A 19,216-nucleotide genomic window follows, 5' to 3' on the forward strand; every position below is an offset into this window, starting at 1 on the left:
ATACTACCCTATTTAGTATGCGAAAAACTGTACGCCAGTAGAGTAGTATGTCTGAATACGGTAGGCGAAAAGTGTCCGGATGACCTACTACTTCCACCGGGATTCTGAGGTGTGCATTCGATTAACACTTTTCTATCCCATGAGGCCGCGGGAAAGGATTTGTGAATGGCGGTGAAGCAATGCAACATGATAGTAACAACATGGTGGATTTTGTACATCCAAATTTCATTCATGCTGCACACATTTATACTATATAGAACATTCTTTTTTAAAAGTCGTGAAGTTTGTTTCAAACCAAATGTAGTGCCAACTATACAGTATGCGATTTGTGACGCAGCACATGTTTCTGAGCTGGTACAGGTGAAATGTTTTATTGAGATGATTTATTTAATTGGGTCCACGCCTTCACAGGTAAAAACCACAATCTGGAGGACTAATGATCCACCTCAAGCCAATATTAAAAGCCTTTGTGACTCATGTGGCACCAGCTCAAGGGAGCGGCTCGTGCTACTGATCATCATCATGCACTCATTTCACAGTCAGATCATGAGGGATGAATAATACTATTGTCTCATTTGCATCAACACGAGTCCTGACAAGCATTCCCCAAAATTACCTTTTCGTAACACTGTTATGGATTCATTTTTTATTTCCATATAACTTACATTTCAATAAAAATATTAATATATTTTATTCAATATAACAACATAAAACTAATATACTTTATAATAATAATAAGAAGAATTTGCATTGCGTGTTATTTCTAATAAAACTATTACTGTAAAAATACAATAAGTATTATTTAAAAATTTTTATAATACATTACAAAATCTATATTATTATTATTTTTAAATGCTATATCTAAATGCCATGCATTGTATAAAGTTATCACTAATGAAACACTATTTATTAATTCACAGAGTCTACAGTGAACACCACTTTACAATAAGGTTCATTAGATAATGTATTAACTAACATGAACTAAACATGAGCAATATATTTGTTACTGTATTTACTAATCTTCGTTAATGTTAGTTAATGAAAATAGAGTTGTTCATTGTTTGTTCATGTTAGTTCACAGTGCATTAACTAATGTTAACAAGATTTTAATAATGTATTAGTAAATGTTTAAATTAACATTAACACATTAAAAAATGCAGTTCATTATTAGTTCATGTTGACTAATATAGTTAAATAATGAACCTTATTGTAAAGTGTTACCAACGCTTCTAATAATAGCGCTGGGATGTAGACGAGGAGGAAAAGAGAAGAAAGGTAAGGAAATGCCTGCGACCCAAACCATTCAGAACCTGGACAGTGAGGGAGATGTGTGGGTGAGGGAGTCGCGCGCGCATACAGTCCTAAACATCAAACAAACTACATTATCAAGCAACTTCATTTCAACTAATTGTGTATATATATATATATATATATATATATATATATATATATATACACACATACACACACACACACACACACACACACACACATATATACATATTTTCTTATTTTCTAGGTAAAACGCAAAGGGATTTGTTATGATATTTTTTTCATGTATTCTGTTTTCTAGAAACAGCAGAACATCCTTGTTATGTCAACATGAAAATAGGTTTTTCATATCCAACTTACCTCAGTGAAAAAGTTATCCATTGTCCTTATAATTATGAATCTCTGAGGTCTTCATAGGAGTCGACGAGCCGATCCATAAGTGTCAGTGATAAGTGTCATGCGGCTCCTCACTGCATCTCACTGATCTCTAAACCCCTGAAGCCAGTTTGTTTCTCTCTCGCGCAGAGACAAGTCTTTGTTTCAGACCATACAGATGTTGGGAACTATCAAGTGTCCCGCTGCCAGTCGCGAGAGCAGGAAAAATGTTCTCTTCCACGAGCGCAGTGACACCGGGGCTCGCGAGGCGCGCTTCGTGACGGGATATAAAGACACGGCGCTAGGTCACTTTGTATGCCGGTGTGACACGCGCCTCGGTAAACAGCGAAGGCTTCGTCTCCTGCCAAGTTTGCGGTGACTCCGCTGAGTCGGCTCGCTGCCTGTAGGCTCCGCCCCCCGCGCGGTTTGAATGGTAAAACTTCTGAAGATCCATTGCCTCGCGCGCACCTCCTGCTGTTCCCGTGGTGAGGGCGCGCAATAATCTTCACGAAACTATTTGTGTTGATTCACTGTATAAAACTGAAAGCTCACTTCAGAGTTCACGGATGATAAACGTACATATAAAATTAAATAAAATTAATACATATTTGCTTTAATGTTTCCTATTAAAGAACTCACGCTTTGGCTATTAGGTTCTTTTGTTCTTGTGTAGCTTAAAGGCATGATGTCCAAAAGTCTGAGGTAGAATTTTTACTTCTAAAAGTTGAAATGGCACATTAATATGGAAGCTTGTTTACACCATGATATAAAAAATAAAAAAGTAATTTTTTAATTGTCACTTTATATCACGCAATTCTGACTTTACTCGCAATTGATAGCTTATATCTCGGTATCTATCTATCTATCTATCTATCTATCTATCTGTTGTACTGAGTTTCTGTATAAGACTGTCATCTAGTGGTCGTTCATCTGCACACGTTTTAAAACCAGGAAATGTTTCTGTTCAGTGAAATCGAAACTTAAACTCAAGCTGCTGTCGAACCGTTGTCGATGTCTCTCTATCTGTGCAATAAAATGGCAGAATCCAGTATTTCAGTGGCTCAGGATCAGTTCAGCTGTTCAATCTGTCTGGATCTACTGAAGGATCCAGTGACCATTCCCTGTGGACACAGTTACTGTATGAACTGTATTACAGGCTGCTGGGATCAGGATGATCAGAAGAGAGTCTACAGCTGTCCTCAGTGCAGACAGACCTTCACTCCAAGACCTGTTTTAGGTAAAAACACCATACTGGCTGAAGTGGTGGAGAAACTCAAGAAGACAAAACTACAAGCTGCTCGTCCTGTTCAATGTTACACTGGATCTGGAGATGTGGAGTGTGATGTCTGTACTGGAGACAAAAACAAAGCCATCAAGTCCTGTCTGGTGTGTCTGTACTCTTACTGTCAGACTCATTTTGAACAACATGAGAATCTCTTCAGGGATAAGAGACACAATCTGATGGACGCCACTGGACGACTGCAGGAGATGATCTGCCCTCAACATGAGAAACTGCTGGAGATTTTCTGTCGAACTGATCAGAACTGTATATGTTATCTGTGTATGGTGGATGAACACAAAAACCACGACACTGTATCAGCTGCAGCAGAGAGGACTGAGAAACAGGTATGAACTATGAGTGATTCCCTGCTGAAAAATCCAGCATAAACCAGCATGGATTCTATGCTGGTCTAGGCTGGTTTATGCTGGTATAGTGCTGGTAGACCAGCATATTCATGATGTTCTCAAGCTAAACGGAGCAGGTGAAGCTGGTTCACCAGCACGGTATTGCGGGGTTGAGTGTGTTGAGGCCAGCTGTCTGTATGCAAGCAGTGTTTTGGTGACAAGCTTTGTTTTTGCTTGCAAATTTCTATATTTAACACATTACTGATGTAAATGAAAAACAATATAGGTTAAAAAAAAATAATTTATTGAATTATATTATTATAACTTTGTAATTTCTTTTGCTCCCTCTGCTGAAAGTAAAACTGAAACTTTAATTGGTTTAGTTAAATACATTATAAATCAATGTTACTTGTAAATTGTTAAAACGTTTTTAAGCATCAAAGGAATTGTTACAGAAAAGATATGTACACAATTCAGTTAAAATCAGTTAAAAAGAGATTCATTGCAAAACAAAAAAACATTTAGAGATATGAAAACCAAGAAAAATGCCTAATAAAAGCATAATTAAAGGTGCTAAAGAGGATGTTTTGTTTTATACATTTTTGCAATATTACTTGAAACTGTCTTTACTAACTGATAAAAGACTATTTATTAGGTGCACTGAAATAATATTAATATACATCATCTGTGCATGAGGTAGGGCCTTAAAAACACCAGCCAATCATTTACGCGATCATCGCGTAAACGATTGGCCCCCTGGCTTGTCAATCACAGCCATGACGTTCCTTGTGAGAGACGAGCACGGCTGCACGCTCCAGTAACTTTCCACACTCCACAGGCGCCGCATGCGATGTTTTTGTCCGGAAACAGTAGTAACAACTGCAGATAATGAGTTACCTGCGGTGAGTCCGACATAATGAATCCACTAACATGATACAGCGAAATCTGGTGGTAAACACTCGTGTTCCAATACTCGTGGCACAAGTTTTGGGAGGCGTTCCCTCGAAAGGAGGGGGGGTTGTTCTTACGCATGCGCTCATTTCAAAAACTCAGTCTTTGGTTTCTCAGTTGACGAAAAGATCCTCTTTATCACCTTTAAGCAGCTTGTTCAATAAAAGGGTTTATGAGAAGAGCTCTTTTAATGGAACAGTTAATATCAACTTGATAATGAAAGTTCAAAACTGAAAGTTGCTGTTTTTAAAGACTCAATATTGACTGTATACTCTAAATCCTACAGAGACAGTTGGAGGAAACCCAGAGAAAATACCAGCAGAGAATCCAAGTGAGACAAAAGGAGCTTGAGGATCTGAGAGAGGCTGTGGAGTCTCACAAGGTGAGTTTTGAGCAGAAGAACAACTGCTGGCTGCTGGAAGAGCTGTTTCAGACTCAGTTAGGACTCTCCTCCATCAGTCAGTGAGGAGCCAGTGCTGGAGCTCTTTCCAGTCCCACTGAAGCCCACTGTGGGGAACAGGCTGTGTGAGGGACCAGTAAGAGCTGATTCTAATGCGTCTCTCTCTGTGTGTCCTAACAGCGCTCTGCACAGGCAGCAGTGGAGGACAGTGAGAGGATCTTTACTGAGCTGATCCACTCCATTGAGAGAAGCCGCTCTGAGGTGACACAGCTGATCAGAGACCAGGAAAAGACTGCAGTGAGTCGAGCTGAAGAAATACTGGAGCAACTGGAGCAGGAGATTGAGGATCTGAGGAGGAGAGATGCTGAACTGGAGCAGTTTTCACACACAGACCATCATATCCATTTCCTCCAGGTAACAGAGATCTGACAAACAGGACAGTGGTCTTTAGGAAGGAAACAGATTGTTTTTCTATCAAATGTTTCTGTCTTTATTTGGTGTTTCTCTTATGTCTTTGTGTCTGTGTAGAGTTTCCAGTCTCTCTCTTTCCCTCCTGGATCTACAGACTCATCCAGCATCACTGTCAGTTCTCTTCTCTCTTTTGATGATGTTGGTAAATCTGTGTCTCATCTGAGAGAGAAACTGGAGCATTTCTGCAGAGAGGAGATAGAAAACATATCTGGCAGAGGTAAGCTTTACATTTCCATACATGACTTCATATAATACAATGTATATTTAAATTATTCTAAAATGTTTTATAACTATAACAATTATTTTATATTATCTTACAATATTTACTATAAAGTGTCTGTTGGTTTCTGTAGTGAGAAGCATTAACATCATTCCCACCCCTGAACCCAAGACCCATGAGGAGTTCCTCCAGTGTAAGTCTCTTTGATCATGAAAGTGAAAGTGACGTGACATGTAGCCAAGTCTGGTGTCCCATACTCAGAATTTGCACTCTGCATTTATCCCACACACACACACACACACACCATGAACAAACACCCAGAGCAGTTGGCTGCCAAAAATGAAACACATTTAGTATGTTAACATTCAATAGATTCAATGCTAAAGCAATACTTGATTATGTAGTGCAATTGTCTAAACCAGATGCTACTGGTCAACTCCAAACACACAAAGACACCAACATCCTGATGTTATGATGTTTTTAAAGGTGCCCTAGATTCAAAAATTGAATTTACCTCGGCATAGTTGAATAACAAGAGTTCAGTACATGGAAATGACATACAGTGAGTCTCAAACTCCATTGTTTCCTGCTTCTTATATAAATCTCATTTGTTTAAACGACCTCAGAGGAACAGGTGAATCTCAACATAACACCGACTGTTACGTAACAGTCGGGATCATTAATATGTACGCCCCCAATATTTGCATATGCCAGCTCATGTTCAATGCATTACACAAGGGCAAAACGTCTGGATCTGTGCACAGCTGAATCATCAGACTAGGTAAGCAAGCAAGGACAATAGCAAAAAATGGCAGATGGAGCAATAATAACTGACATGATCATTGATTACATGATATTTTTAGTGATATTTGTAAATTGTCTTTCTAAATGTTTTGTTAGTATGTTGCTAATGTACTGTTAAATGTGGTTAAAGTTACCATCGTTTCTTACTGTATTCACGGAGACAAGACTGTCGTTATTTTCATTTTTTAAACACTTGCAGTCTTCAACTTCATTCTTTATAAATCTCTCCAACAGTGTGTAATGTTAGCTTTAGCCACGGAGCATAGCCTCAAACTCATTCAGAATCAAATATAAACATCCAAATAAATACTATACTTACGCGATTAGACATGCTGCATGATGAACACTTTTTAAAGATCCATTTTGAGGGTTATATTAGCTGTGTGAACTTTGTTTATGGTGTTTAAGGCAAGCTCTTGGGGCGTGGAGCACGAGATTTAAAGGGGCTGCGTACCCTGAATCGATGCATTTATAATGATAGGCAGTTACAAAATTAATTTTAAAAAAAACTATGGGGTATTTTGAGCTGAAACTTCACAGACACATTCAGGGGACACTTAAGACTTATATTACATCTTTTGAAAACATGTTCTTCAGCACCTTTAACAGAGGCAGATGTTGTGAAGCTTTTGTATCTTAAGTAATTCAACATCACTGGTACTTTCCATATATATAAAAACCTAAATGTTTTATTGTTTTATTTATCTGTTTTATTTTTATGACTGAAGGTTATGTTTTTATCTTCATCAGATTCCTGTCAACTCACTTTGGATCCAAACACAGCAAATAAACACCTGGTACTGTCTGAAGGGAACAGAGTGATTAAATACACTTGTAAAGAACAGCCGTATCCTGATCATCCAGACAGATTTGATTATTATGAGCAGGTGTTGTGTAGAGAGAGTGTGTGTGGACGCTGTTACTGGGAGGTTGAGCGGAGTGGTGAGGTGAGTATATCAGTGTCATATAAGAGCATCAGCAGGAAGGGAGGGGGAAATGAGTGTAGATTTGGATTTAATGATCAGTCCTGGAGGTTGTACTGCTATGACTCCATTTGTTCATTCTGGCATAATAACAAACAGACTTCACTCCCTGTAGTCTCCAGCTCCTGTAGAATAGGAGTGTATGTGGATCACAGTGCAGGAACTCTGTCCTTCTACAGCGTCTCTGACACAATGACCCTCATTCACAGAGTCCACACCACATTCACTCAGCCTCTCTATCCTGGGTTTAGAGTTTTTGGATCAGTGAAACTGTATGAGGTAATAAAATAGAGGGTACATACAGTGGATTGTGCAAATAATATTGACAAACCACTTTGAGCAATATATCAATACTACAGCTAAACTTACTTATGTTATTAAAAGCAGTTTTGTTACATTTTAGAGCTAAAATATTTTGTTGGATCAATTTAATAACAGTTATAATAACTGTAATATTATTATTTGTGTCACAGGCACTGTAAAATTAAATGTTTTCAGACAAGTTTGTTGCATTGTGTTGTATTTTTTTTCAGCTTTGTGTAAAAGTGATGAATGAGATGACAATATATATTATTACCAATATTATTAGAGAAAAAGTACTTGTTTTGATGAAAAAAGGAATTCAGTTCTTTGTCACAGGAATTTTGTCTCTGTACTGCTTTGTCTCATATGGGTCATTCTATAATTTAGGGTACATTTCATGTCCACTGATAATTCTAATGATTTTCTTAAGAAAAATCATATTTTATCATTGGGTTTTAGCTATTGTGAAAAACTATTCTCTAACCCAAATTCTTAAAGGCATAAACCCATTTGTTGAATAAATCACTCTTTTTGTAAAACCTTCATGCAGATGCCATTTGCAAATCTCATGCACTCATTTTGCAAAACTCTAAACACATTCTCACTTACTAAAATGCATTTTGCGCTGTGATGCACTTGTGTTGCAAGACGGTAAACACGAGTAGCAAAAGTTAAACACAACTACAACACAGTTGTCATCGTTTACACACAACCACTCAAAATTGTTCACACTTGTTCTAATGATGTGATCAATCCAGCTGTACAAAATATAAGTAAGTTTAGAGAGCACAAGTGCATTGAATGTTGATATGTATAATGGATGGAAACAATCTGAGAGGGAGAGGAGGAAGAGTTTGTATAAGAGGTGGTGGACGAGGAGGCAGAGGATGAGGACGAGTAAGAGCAAGGTGTGCAGTGTTGTCAAGGCTGGATCCGGCACACCAGAAGATTTTTTTCCTTTGCCTGGCAAGAGGCGACATTGCCTGTGACATGGACAAAGTCCTCAGGCCGGACCCAACATGAAGACGTGATGCTGAGGCAGAATGAATCTCTCACTGACTTTGATTTTGCAGTGTCACAACTTTTTTGAGTGTACTGTAAGATGCTTTTCATTTAGAGTTTCCTTTGACCTTTTGGGCTTTTTCATTAGGGCTACTTCATTTTTACAGTATATATAAACATTCAATACTATACAATATTCAATACAATATTACACCTGCAGTATATAATATATTCACCTTACTAGTTGAGGTTGCTGAAGAGAATGCAAAAAACGTGAAATTTGTTTACTGTGTACAATATACAATTTTTTCTGTTACTATATGTTCTGCGTGCTGTGTTCTCCATTTTTCTATGTACTGATAATGAATGATCTGTAATGTTTATATATCGACTGATGTGTGAATGATCTGAAAGCATTGTTTGATTTTGAGTACAGGTGAAATGGTTTTGAGCTGATTGTTTGATTTTGCCAGAAGAGTCGGGGGGGTTGTGAATGTAATTTGAAGATTTGGTTTTGTGTTTAATGGTGTGGGAAAAAATTGTGAAAAACTATAATTTTTTAAAAGCAATTAGGAGTCTGGCTGAGGTGACCTGATTTTATTTTAAAGGAAGAAGAAGAATGGCCCAAGTCCAACATGGATCAGTCAAAGTGGAATGCACTGCACGCGTCTTTGTCTGTCAGGTTTCAAGACTCCTACCTATCAGTTTCTATGCTATTTTTCTGATTTTGCAAGACTTAAAACCTCTGTTGCATGGATGCTCAAGGTCAAGGAGATGCTTATGCAGATTGTGAAACAGATGAGAGCTTTATAAGCATCTACTTGTGCAAAAGAAGTTCCAGACACTGAAGCAAATAGATTTCATGCAACAAGAAAGAAGATGAAGGCCTACATGGATGGCAAATCATTGATGATTCTGAGAACAGAAACTGCTATTCAGTATTATCAAAAAGAGAGATTTTCTGTTAAGATTATTGCATTGAAGGCAGGAGCTACTGTCAAGAAAAAAACTGACATCTTTAGGATTGATCCAGTGCTTGAGAGTAGGAGGGAGATTTGCTTGGGCTGCCATACAAGAAAGATGTCCAGTTATACTGTCTAAGGACCAGGCTATTTCTCAACTTATCTTGAAGCATGTGCATCAGCAACTTGGCCATGCAGGAAGAAATTATATGTTGTCATTTCTCCATAAGCGTATACCTAATGCTAATTCTACTTGTCAGAAAATAATCTCTGACTATCATATGTCGTCATCTTTAAGGAAAGGTTGGAGAGCAAAAAATGTCTGACTTGCCAGTAGAGAGAGTTTTACCTGATTTACCACCATTCACAAATGTTGTTGTTGACAACTCTGGGCCCGTTGAAATCAAGAAAGGTCGAGGAACAGTTAAACGATATGAGGTAATTTTCACCTGCATGGCAAAAAGCGCTATACACCTTGAGATGGCTTATCCTTTAAATACAGACTCTTGTATTAATGCCATATTGTATTGACCATATAAGGTCAAATTTACAGTTTACAGTGATCCCAGGCAAGAAATAATGGTCTTATCTAGAGAAACCATCGCTCATTTTCTAAAAAAAAATAAAAATAAAAATTGTATACATTTTAACCATAAATGCTCATCTTGAACTAGCTTTCTTCTTCTTCTCTATTTGAATTCTGACAGTGTAGACACTGCTAAGTGTATTACTGCCCTCCACAGGTCAAAGTTTGAACTAAATTGTCATGTACAAAATGCTAGTGCAAGTATATAACAATTAGTTCAAACTTTAACCTGTGGAGGGCAGTAATACACTAAGAACTGCAGGAATTTTAATAGAGAAGAAGAGAGCTCAAGATGAGCATTTATTGTTAAAACTTATATATATTTTAATTTTTTTTTTATTTATTTAGAAAATGAGCGATGGTTTCTCTAGATAAGACCATTATTCCTCGTCTGGGACCGTGTAGAACGTTTTGAAGCTGCACTGAAACTGTAACTTTGACCTTCAACCTTTTGGAGGCCATTGAAGTCCACTATAAGGAGAATAATCCTGGAATGTTTTCATCAAAAACCTTAATTTCTTTTCTACTGAAGAAAGAAAGACATGAACATCTTGGATGACATGGGGTGAGTAAATTATCAGGAAATTTTAATTTGAAAGTGAACTAATAACCTTTAAACAGTTGAGTTTTACCTTTTTTGAATCCATTCAGCCGATCTCCGGGTCTGGCGGTACCACTTTTAGCATAGCTTAGCATAGTTCATTGAATCTGATGAGATGAATAGCATCTCACTCAAAAAAATGACCAAAGAGTTTCAATATTTTTCCTATTTAAAACTTGACTCTTCTGTAGTTACATCGTGTACTAAGACCGATGGTCATTTTGGTCATTTTTTTGAGCAAGATGCTATTGGTCTCATTCGAAAACGGTAAAACTCAACTGTTTAACTCTAGTAGAGTTGGAAAATGAGCCTATTTTCAAAAAAAGTGGAGTGTTCCTTTAAGTGGATAATCAGTCCTCCTGCTGAGTCTCACATCGGTGGAATTTTGGAGATGCTTATTTGGATTGTGAAAAAGGTGTTATATTCAACCATTAGACACAATCTATGGATGATGAAAGCTTTCAAAGTCTTACGTGTGAATAGAAGCAATCCTTAATGCCCTTCCCATTACGAAAGCCTCTGACAATGTGAATCATCTTGAGGCACTTGCGCCTAATTGTCCTTCTAAGTCTAAACCACTAATGATTCCTGGAGTTTTTAATGACGGAGATTTGAACATCAAGAAACGATGGAGACAGGTACAGTACTTGTCAGATTTCTTCTGGAACTGTAAGGGAGTTATTATTACTACAAGAGAGACAGAGATGGATAAAACCACAAAGAAGCTTTAGAGTGGGAGACAATGTTGCTCTCATGGATCCTATAGCTCCTCGCGGCTCCTGGTTGGTGGGAAGAGTAATTAAAACCTATCCTGGTAAATCAGATTCAATCAGAAAAAAAATTAGAGATGCCTTTAGGGCTGGGCGATATGGCCAAAAAATCATATCTCTATTTTTGGGCTGAATGGCGATGTATAATTTCTGTGTTTGTAATTTTTTCTATTTGAACTAAAAAAAAAACCCCAAAAAACCTATATTTAATTTTTTTTTTTTTTTTTTTTTTAAATCTGTATTTAATTAAAAAAATATATATTTCACATCCTGCCCAATATTTTCCTACAAACAATGTTCATATTGAAGGCTATGAAAACAAACATGAATGTAACCAGGGGTCACATTAGGCCTACATTCTGACATTGTGACACTACAATCTAAAAACAAAATGATGCTTTTAAAGCAGAAGTTACATTCACTAAACTAAAAATGAAAATAAAAAAAGCAGACTAATTATTAGTCTATTATGATTACCCTACAATAGTCAGTTACTGCTATCATAAAAAAACACTTGTAGGATCGAAATTCTACATATGATCTATCTATCTATCTATCTATCTATCTATCTATCTATCTATCTATCTATCTATCTATCTGTTGTACTGAGTTTCTGTATAAGACTGTCATCTAGTGGTCGTGATTATTCTATGACTGGAGGTTCTTGTGCAGACGTTTTAAAACCAGGAAATGTTTCTGTTCAGTGAAATCGAAACTTAAGCTCAAGCTGCTGTCGATATCACTCTGTCTGTGCAATAAAATGGCAGAATCCAGTGTGTCTTTGGCTCAGGATCAGTTCAGCTGTTCAATTTGTCTGGATCTACTGAAGAATCCAGTGGCCATTCCCTGTGGACACAGTTACTGTATGAGCTGTATTACAGATTGCTGGGATCAGGATGATCAGAAGGGAGTCTACAGCTGTCCTCAGTGCAGACAGACCTTCACTCCAAGACCTGTTTTAGGTAAAAACACTATGCTGGCTGAAGTGGTGAAGAAACTCAAGAAGGCAAAACTACAGTCTGCTCGTCCTGTTCAATGTTATGCTGAACATGGAGATGTGGAGTGTGACATCTGTACTGGGGACAAAAACAAAGCCATCACGTCCTGTCTGATGTGTCTGAACTCTTACTGTCAAAAACATCTGGAACAACATGAGACTTTCTTCAAAAGTAAAAAACACAATCTAATGGATGCCACTGGAAAGCTGCAGGAGATGATCTGCCCTCAACATGAGAAACTACTGGAGATTTACTGTCAAACTGATCAACACTGTATATGTTATCTGTGTACAATGGATGAACACAAAAACCATGACGTGATATCAGCTGCAGCAGAGAGGACTGAGAAACAGGTATGAGTTGTGCTGCCTAATAAAAATATTTTCCTTGATTATGATTTTACTTTTTTAACTTTAGTGTTTAATGTTTGCTGCTTGAGCATAACATCTGCAGTTTTGATGCTCAAAGTTCAATGCAAAGGTAGATTTTCTTTTACAGAAATCACTTTTTTAAGGACTACAACAAATGGCTGGTAAACTACAACGAGCTTCTTCCCGGGTTGGTGACATCACAAACCCCAAACTTTACATAAACCCTGCCCCCGGGAACACACAACAAAAGGGGGTGAGGCCATGTTGGGCTGCTTTAGATAAGAGGAAGAGTTGTAATCAGTGTTGCTAACTAATTTTCAAGGGAAGTTGCTAAAGGCTGGTCGAACTGTAGCTAAAGGGCCCATCACAAGAATGATAATGATAAAGATAACGATAAAGATAAAGATATAGTTCTAAAAATCTTATATAAGAGAATAGCACTGTCCACACCACAACAATTATATAGAGAAACAATATCATTGGGATCACTTTCAGAACTATTTTTTTTCCAGCTGTTGAACTATAGATCACTGACAGCCAATCAGAATCCATTCTAATTTAAGGGCTTGCACATTTAAAATGCCAGACGACATTGCCGAGAAATTAATCGCCAAGGTCCAGAAAAAGCCACCACTGTTTGACAAAAGGTTACTTCAAAGAAAATGGATATGGAAAACAATCAGTCATATCCTCAGAATAAATGGTGAGAAGTATTAACGGAGATGAGATCACTATGCCAGGCTAGCAAACAGTGTAACATAAAATTACCTCAGGTATCCTGTGCAATGTCGACAACATTGTGTTGCTTACTTCCTTTGAAGTTGCAGTGAAAAAGACTAGGCATTGTTTTTATTACACTATATTGATTTCATCAGCTAAAATCAATGATAGATTAGATCGATTACACTAGCTATTCACTTGAAACATAGCATGCTGAGGACATCGGCTGGGTGAAGATGTGTAAAGAACAAGCATGTTGTACACACTTTAAAACCGCAGAATAAACAGACTGTTATCGTTCATTGGTGTGGACGCAAATATAGTTATGGTTATAGTTATTTTTCTTGGTGTGAATGGGCCTTAAAAGTTGCTAAATGACGGTGTGATGTCATTGCGCGATGACGTCATCGTGTAACTGTAACATAGTTTGTAGTTACGGGAAGAAGGAGGCAGAACTGGCTAACGTTAAACACAACTTTAATTCAAAATAACCAAATACAAAACGAAAGTAAAATGCCGGCACTTCCTCACGGACAACTGCCGGCCACACAAACATAACAAAACATAAAATAAAGTCCAGGCCTGGTCCTCTCTTGTCCTTCACTGTCACTGCTCCTCCTTTTATGCTTCCAGAGCTCCTCCATGAGAGACTCGAGACGCTCATTAACTCTCGCGTCGTTCCCTCACGGCTCAAATTTGCTCGACTACCCTGCTCGTCACAGTAACCATGACGCCAAACTTTACATATAAAAAATATATGATTTGCAATGTTATTTTAGATTTGTTAATAAAAAATATCAACATATTTTATTAGTAAAAGTAATATAAACAACATCTTTATGATCAGATATTTTTATTTTTTAAATACAACATTGAATTACTGAACAGTTACACGTTTTAACAATTAAATGTTCCTATTTTCTTATTAACTAAAACTACACATTTTTAATAATTATAGTTTTAAGCAGTGTATTGGTACTGTTAGTGTGCTACACTCTAAGAAAGGTCCCTAAAAACAGAGCACAATGTACTTTGTTAATATGAAGGAATTATCTGTATTGATTTTTCTCAGGTGTTTTACCTGTGTTTTAAATTACGCATTGCATTTTGTTTTTTAGGGTTACACAGGGTTACAACTTAACAGATAATGTCCTGGCAGAAAATTAACACCTTTTCCATTTTTCTACAATTATAGGAACAAGCTAGCATGCTGTATCATAAATTAACATTTATTTTTGAACAATTGGAACTATCAGCTTAATTCACATATGATGTGTGCACTGTTAGGCATCTTGCTTCAGATCTCTCCAGGCTAATGTGCTGCTTGGCTGGCATAGCTTTTCCATGGTTTCCTCTTTTTGTGTAATTTAGATGAAAATATGGGCCTTTTTTATTGTCACTTTTCAAAAGTTTCTAAAAGTTGCCAAATATATTTTAAAAATAGATAAATTTGTTCCTAGGTGCTTTTTGGGGGAAAGAAAAGAGGTCTGAAAAGTTGCTAAATCTAGCAACAAAATTGTTAAGTTGGCAACACTAGTTGTAGTAGAGTGTTGTTGCCATGCCGTCATTTTAAGCCGGACTACTTCACAAACGAGTCAATTCAACGCTGGATTTGCACAAAAGATTAACATCTCCACAGCAATAAATTTATCCACTAACCATTCAGAAACGTCCAGTTGCATTCTAAAAGTTGTAACTTTTTCCTGAGTCTCTCCATCAATGTCAGACTCCAGTTTGAACAATTTAAGTCTGAACACTGTTACTGACTATCCTCATTTTGGCTGCGTGAGATTCTCCAGCTTTGTTGTTGAGTATCCAAAACGCGAGCTGTTAAATCTCTGCCCTCTCCTGGAAAGGGGTCTGGGATCAGCTTCTCATTTGCATTAAAAGGGACACAAACAAAAATGGCGTGTTTTTGCTCACACCCAAATGGAGCAAATTTGACAAGCTATAATAAATGATCTGTGGGGTATTTTGAGCTGAAACTTCACAGACACATTCTGGGGACACCAGTGGCTTATATTATGTCTTGTGAAAGGGGCATTATAGGTCCCCTTTAATCCCATAATATCTACAGTACATAGTCCAAGATAATTTTCCAAGCAGTTACTTACTGGGATCTCCAATGGATCTCAGTTTTTACTTAAAGGAAATTACTTTTATGCAGTATGGTTTATCTGATTAATTTTTATTTGTTATTCCTACAGAGACAATTGGGTAAGATGCAAAGAAAATACCAGCAGGGAATCCAGAAGAAAATGAAGGACATTCAGAAGCTGAGAAAGGTTATGGAGTCTCACAAGGTGAGTTTTGAGCAGAAGAACAACTGCTGGCTGCTGGAAGAGCTGTTTCATAATCAGTTAGGACTCTCCTCCATCAGTCAGTGAGGAGCCAGTGCTGGAGCTCTTTCCAGTCCCACTGAAGCCCACTGTGGGGAACAGGCTGTGTGAGGGACCAGTAAGAGCTGATTCTAATGCGTCTCTCTCTGTGTGTCCTAACAGCGCTCTGCACAGGCAGCAGTGGAGGACAGTGAGAGGATCTTTACTGAGCTGATCCACTCCATTGAGAGAAGCCGCACTGAGGTGACACAGCTGATCAGAGATCAGGAAAAGACTGCAGTGAGTCGAGCTGAAGGACTCTTGAAGAGACTGGAGCAGGAGATTGATGATCTGAGGAGGAGAGATGCTGAACTGGAGCAGCTTTCACACACAGACCATCACATTCATTTCCTCCAGGTAACAGAAATCTGATAAACAGGACAGTGGTCTTTAGGAAATGTATCTTTCTGTGTCTTTAGCTGGTGTGATTGTTGTCTTTGTGTCTGTGTAGAGTTTCCGGTCTCTCTCTGTTCCTCCTGGATCTACAGACTCATCCAGCATCACTGTCAGTTCTCGTCTCTCTTTTGATGATGTTGGTAAATCTGTGTCTCAACTGAGAGAGAAACTGGTGCATTTCTGCAGAGAGGAGATAGAAAAGATATCTGGTAGAGGTAAGCTTTACATTTCCCGACATGTATCATATGTAGAAATACAATGCATATTTAAATTATTAAAAAAAATGTATATTTAAATTTAATATTATCTTACAATATTTACTATAAAGTGTCTGTTGGTTTCTGTAGTGAGAATCATTAACATCATTCCCACTCCTGAACCCAAGACCCATGAGGAGTTCCTCCAGTGTAAGTCTGATCATACATGTATAAGAGACAGACTTTAGTTCTTATTATGTTGGCAGTCCAACTGAACTGCATACAATTTACTTGTTTTTTTTTTTTTGTGTGTGTGTGTGTTTTTTTGTCTTCATTCACAAGAAACACCTTTACTCTTTTAATATTCAAAGTACAATGAACTATACCAAATAAGGAATAATCATATGATAGCTAGTTTAACTTAAAGGGTTTTAAAACATTTTAACATGACTAAAAATAAATATAAAATGTTTATTTGACTTTTCAATTCTAAATTTTTAACTAACTAATTTCTGCTGGTCAACTCCAAACACACCAGCACAATGATGTTATGATGTTGATGTGGGGCAGATGCTGTGAGTCATTTTTTCCTGAAGTATATAGCATGACTGTAACTTTCCATGTATTAAAAAACCTAATATAATAAACCTCTGGTGTTTTAATTTTATGACTGAAAGTCATATATTACTTGATAGATGCAGATTATGTGCTTTATCTTCATCAGATTTACATCAACTCACTTTGGATCCAAACACGGTGAATAAAAACCTGGTACTGTCTGAAGGGAACAGAGTGATTAAATACACTGACACAGTCCAGCGGTATCCTGATCATCCAGACAGATTTGATTATTATGAGCAGGTGTTGTGTAGAGAGAGTGTGTGTGGACGCTGTTACTGGGAGGTTGAGTGGAGTGGTGAGGTGGAAATATCAGTGTCATATAAGAGCATCAGCAGGAAGGGACGAGGAGATGAATGTGCATTTGGATATTATAATCAGTCCTGGAGTTTGTCCTGCTCTGAAACCAGTTGCTCATTTTGGCACAATAACAAACAGGCTAAACTTCCTGTAGTCTCCAGCTCCTGTAGAATAGGAGTGTATGTGGATCACAGTGCAGGAAGTCTGTCCTTCTACAGAGTCTCTGACACAATGACCCTCATTCACAGAGTCCACACCACATTCACTCAGCCTCTCTATCCTGGGTTTAGAGCTACTACATGCTGGACAGGACAGGGCTCAAAAATGACACTCTGTGATCTAACAATATAGAGATTATATGCAGATTTTACAAATAATGTTGTGAGAGATATTTTCAAGATATCATTTTCATGTTTTGATTTTGACATTGTTATTTATGTTTATATTATCAGCACAATATTAATAATTTTTTTTATCACAAGTTGCAATTATGCTTAACTTTTTGTTATATCTGGCAATGTCTTTTAAATAGAAATCAACTAGTATTTTCTTCGCCTGACAGAACTAACAAATTCAATGTAATTTTTCATTATTTAGTGCAGACAGCTTTTTATCTTCAAAGAGTGTATATACATGCAATTCTAGCAGATCACATTCAGTGAACTACTGTATAAATCCCTTTCATAAATGACCTCTTATTTGCATGAAAGAGAGTATGGAATTAAAACCTAAATTAAAGATGATTTGTAGCATTACTTTTATCATGACAAGTCAAGGATCTGTGTTGTCAGTCTCATTCTGTAAATAAATACTTCTCAAAACTGCAGTCAGTTTCAAATTACTAATCAAATTTTGTGTTAGTCTCTTATTTTGGTAGCTGTGTCAACATACACACACTGGAGGACAAACGACCAGCTGTCCAGTTTTGACTCTTTGAACATTGATCCTCATCCCGAGAGCTGATGAAGTCCATCTGCTGCTGCAATCGTTCTCTGACTCATGTCTGGTCAGGGTTTATTTGTTGACAGTGTTTTTAAAAATAAGTAAAAAAAAAAAAAAAAAGAAATATATATATATATATATATATATATATATATATATATATATATATATATATATACATACATATATACAGGTGCTGGTCATATAATTAGAATATCATCAAAAAGTTGATTTATTTCACTAATTCCATTCAAAAAGTGAAACTTGTATATTATATTCATTCATTACACACAGACTGATATATTTCAAAAGTTTATTTCTTTTAATTTTGATGATTATAACTGACAACTAAGGAAAATCCCAAATTCAGTATCTCAGAAAATTAGAATATTGTGAAAAGGTTCAATATTGAAGACACCTGGTGCCACACTCTAATCAGCTAATTAACTCAAAACACCTGCAAAGGCCTTTAAATGGTCTCTCAGTCTAGTTCTGTAGGCTACACAATCATGGGGAGGACTGCTGACTTGACAGTTGTCCAAAAGACGACCACTGAAACCTTGCACAAGGAGGGCAAGACACAAAAGGTCATTGCAAAAATAATACCTTATAAATAGTGACCTTAACCCCATAGAAAATCTATGGGGTATTGTGAAGAGGAAGATGCGATATGCCAGACCCAACAATGCAGAAGATCTGAAGGCCACTATCAGAGCAACCTGGGCTCTCATAACACCTGAGCAGTGCCACAGACTGATCGACTCCATGCCACGCCGCATTGCTGCAGTAATTCAGGCAAAAGGAGCCACAACTAAGTATTGAGTGCTGTACATGCTCAGACTTTTCATGTTCATACTTTTCAGTTGGCCAAGATTTCTAAAAATCCTTTCTTTGTATTGGTCTTAAGTAATATTCTAATTTTCTGAGATACTGAATTTGGGATTTTCCTTAGTTTTCAGTTATAATCATC

The 19,216-nt window shown here is 37.2% G+C and overlaps 2 protein-coding genes across 2 annotated transcripts in view; one reads left to right on the top strand and one right to left on the bottom strand.

Moving 5' to 3' along the window:
* Window positions 1–2,062, bottom strand: part of myo10 (myosin X) — a 59,750-nt gene extending 57,688 nt beyond the window's left edge. The window contains exon 1 of the mRNA XM_048164002.1: window positions 1,633–2,062. Coding sequence (XP_048019959.1) covers window positions 1,633–1,653 — 21 coding nt within the window. The 5' untranslated portion in view covers window positions 1,654–2,062. The remainder of the gene's footprint in view (window positions 1–1,632) is intronic.
* A 530-nt stretch (window positions 2,063–2,592) lies between these two features.
* LOC125250950 overlaps window positions 2,593–19,216 on the top strand; it is a 30,310-nt gene continuing 13,686 nt past the window's right edge. Inside the window, exons 1-12 of the mRNA XM_048163798.1 lie at window positions 2,593–3,273; window positions 4,511–4,606; window positions 4,805–5,038; window positions 5,153–5,312; window positions 5,449–5,508; window positions 6,870–7,390; window positions 11,970–12,677; window positions 15,623–15,718; window positions 15,917–16,150; window positions 16,245–16,404; window positions 16,537–16,596; window positions 17,111–17,652. Of these exons, the coding sequence (XP_048019755.1) occupies window positions 2,659–3,273; window positions 4,511–4,606; window positions 4,805–5,038; window positions 5,153–5,312; window positions 5,449–5,508; window positions 6,870–7,390; window positions 11,970–12,677; window positions 15,623–15,718; window positions 15,917–16,150; window positions 16,245–16,404; window positions 16,537–16,596; window positions 17,111–17,652 (3,486 nt within the window). The 5' untranslated portion in view covers window positions 2,593–2,658. The remainder of the gene's footprint in view (window positions 3,274–4,510; window positions 4,607–4,804; window positions 5,039–5,152; window positions 5,313–5,448; window positions 5,509–6,869; window positions 7,391–11,969; window positions 12,678–15,622; window positions 15,719–15,916; window positions 16,151–16,244; window positions 16,405–16,536; window positions 16,597–17,110; window positions 17,653–19,216) is intronic.

The sequence above is a fragment of the Megalobrama amblycephala genome, linkage group LG17, assembly GCF_018812025.1.
Source record: "Megalobrama amblycephala isolate DHTTF-2021 linkage group LG17, ASM1881202v1, whole genome shotgun sequence".
Taxonomy (NCBI): Eukaryota; Metazoa; Chordata; class Actinopteri; order Cypriniformes; family Xenocyprididae; genus Megalobrama; species Megalobrama amblycephala.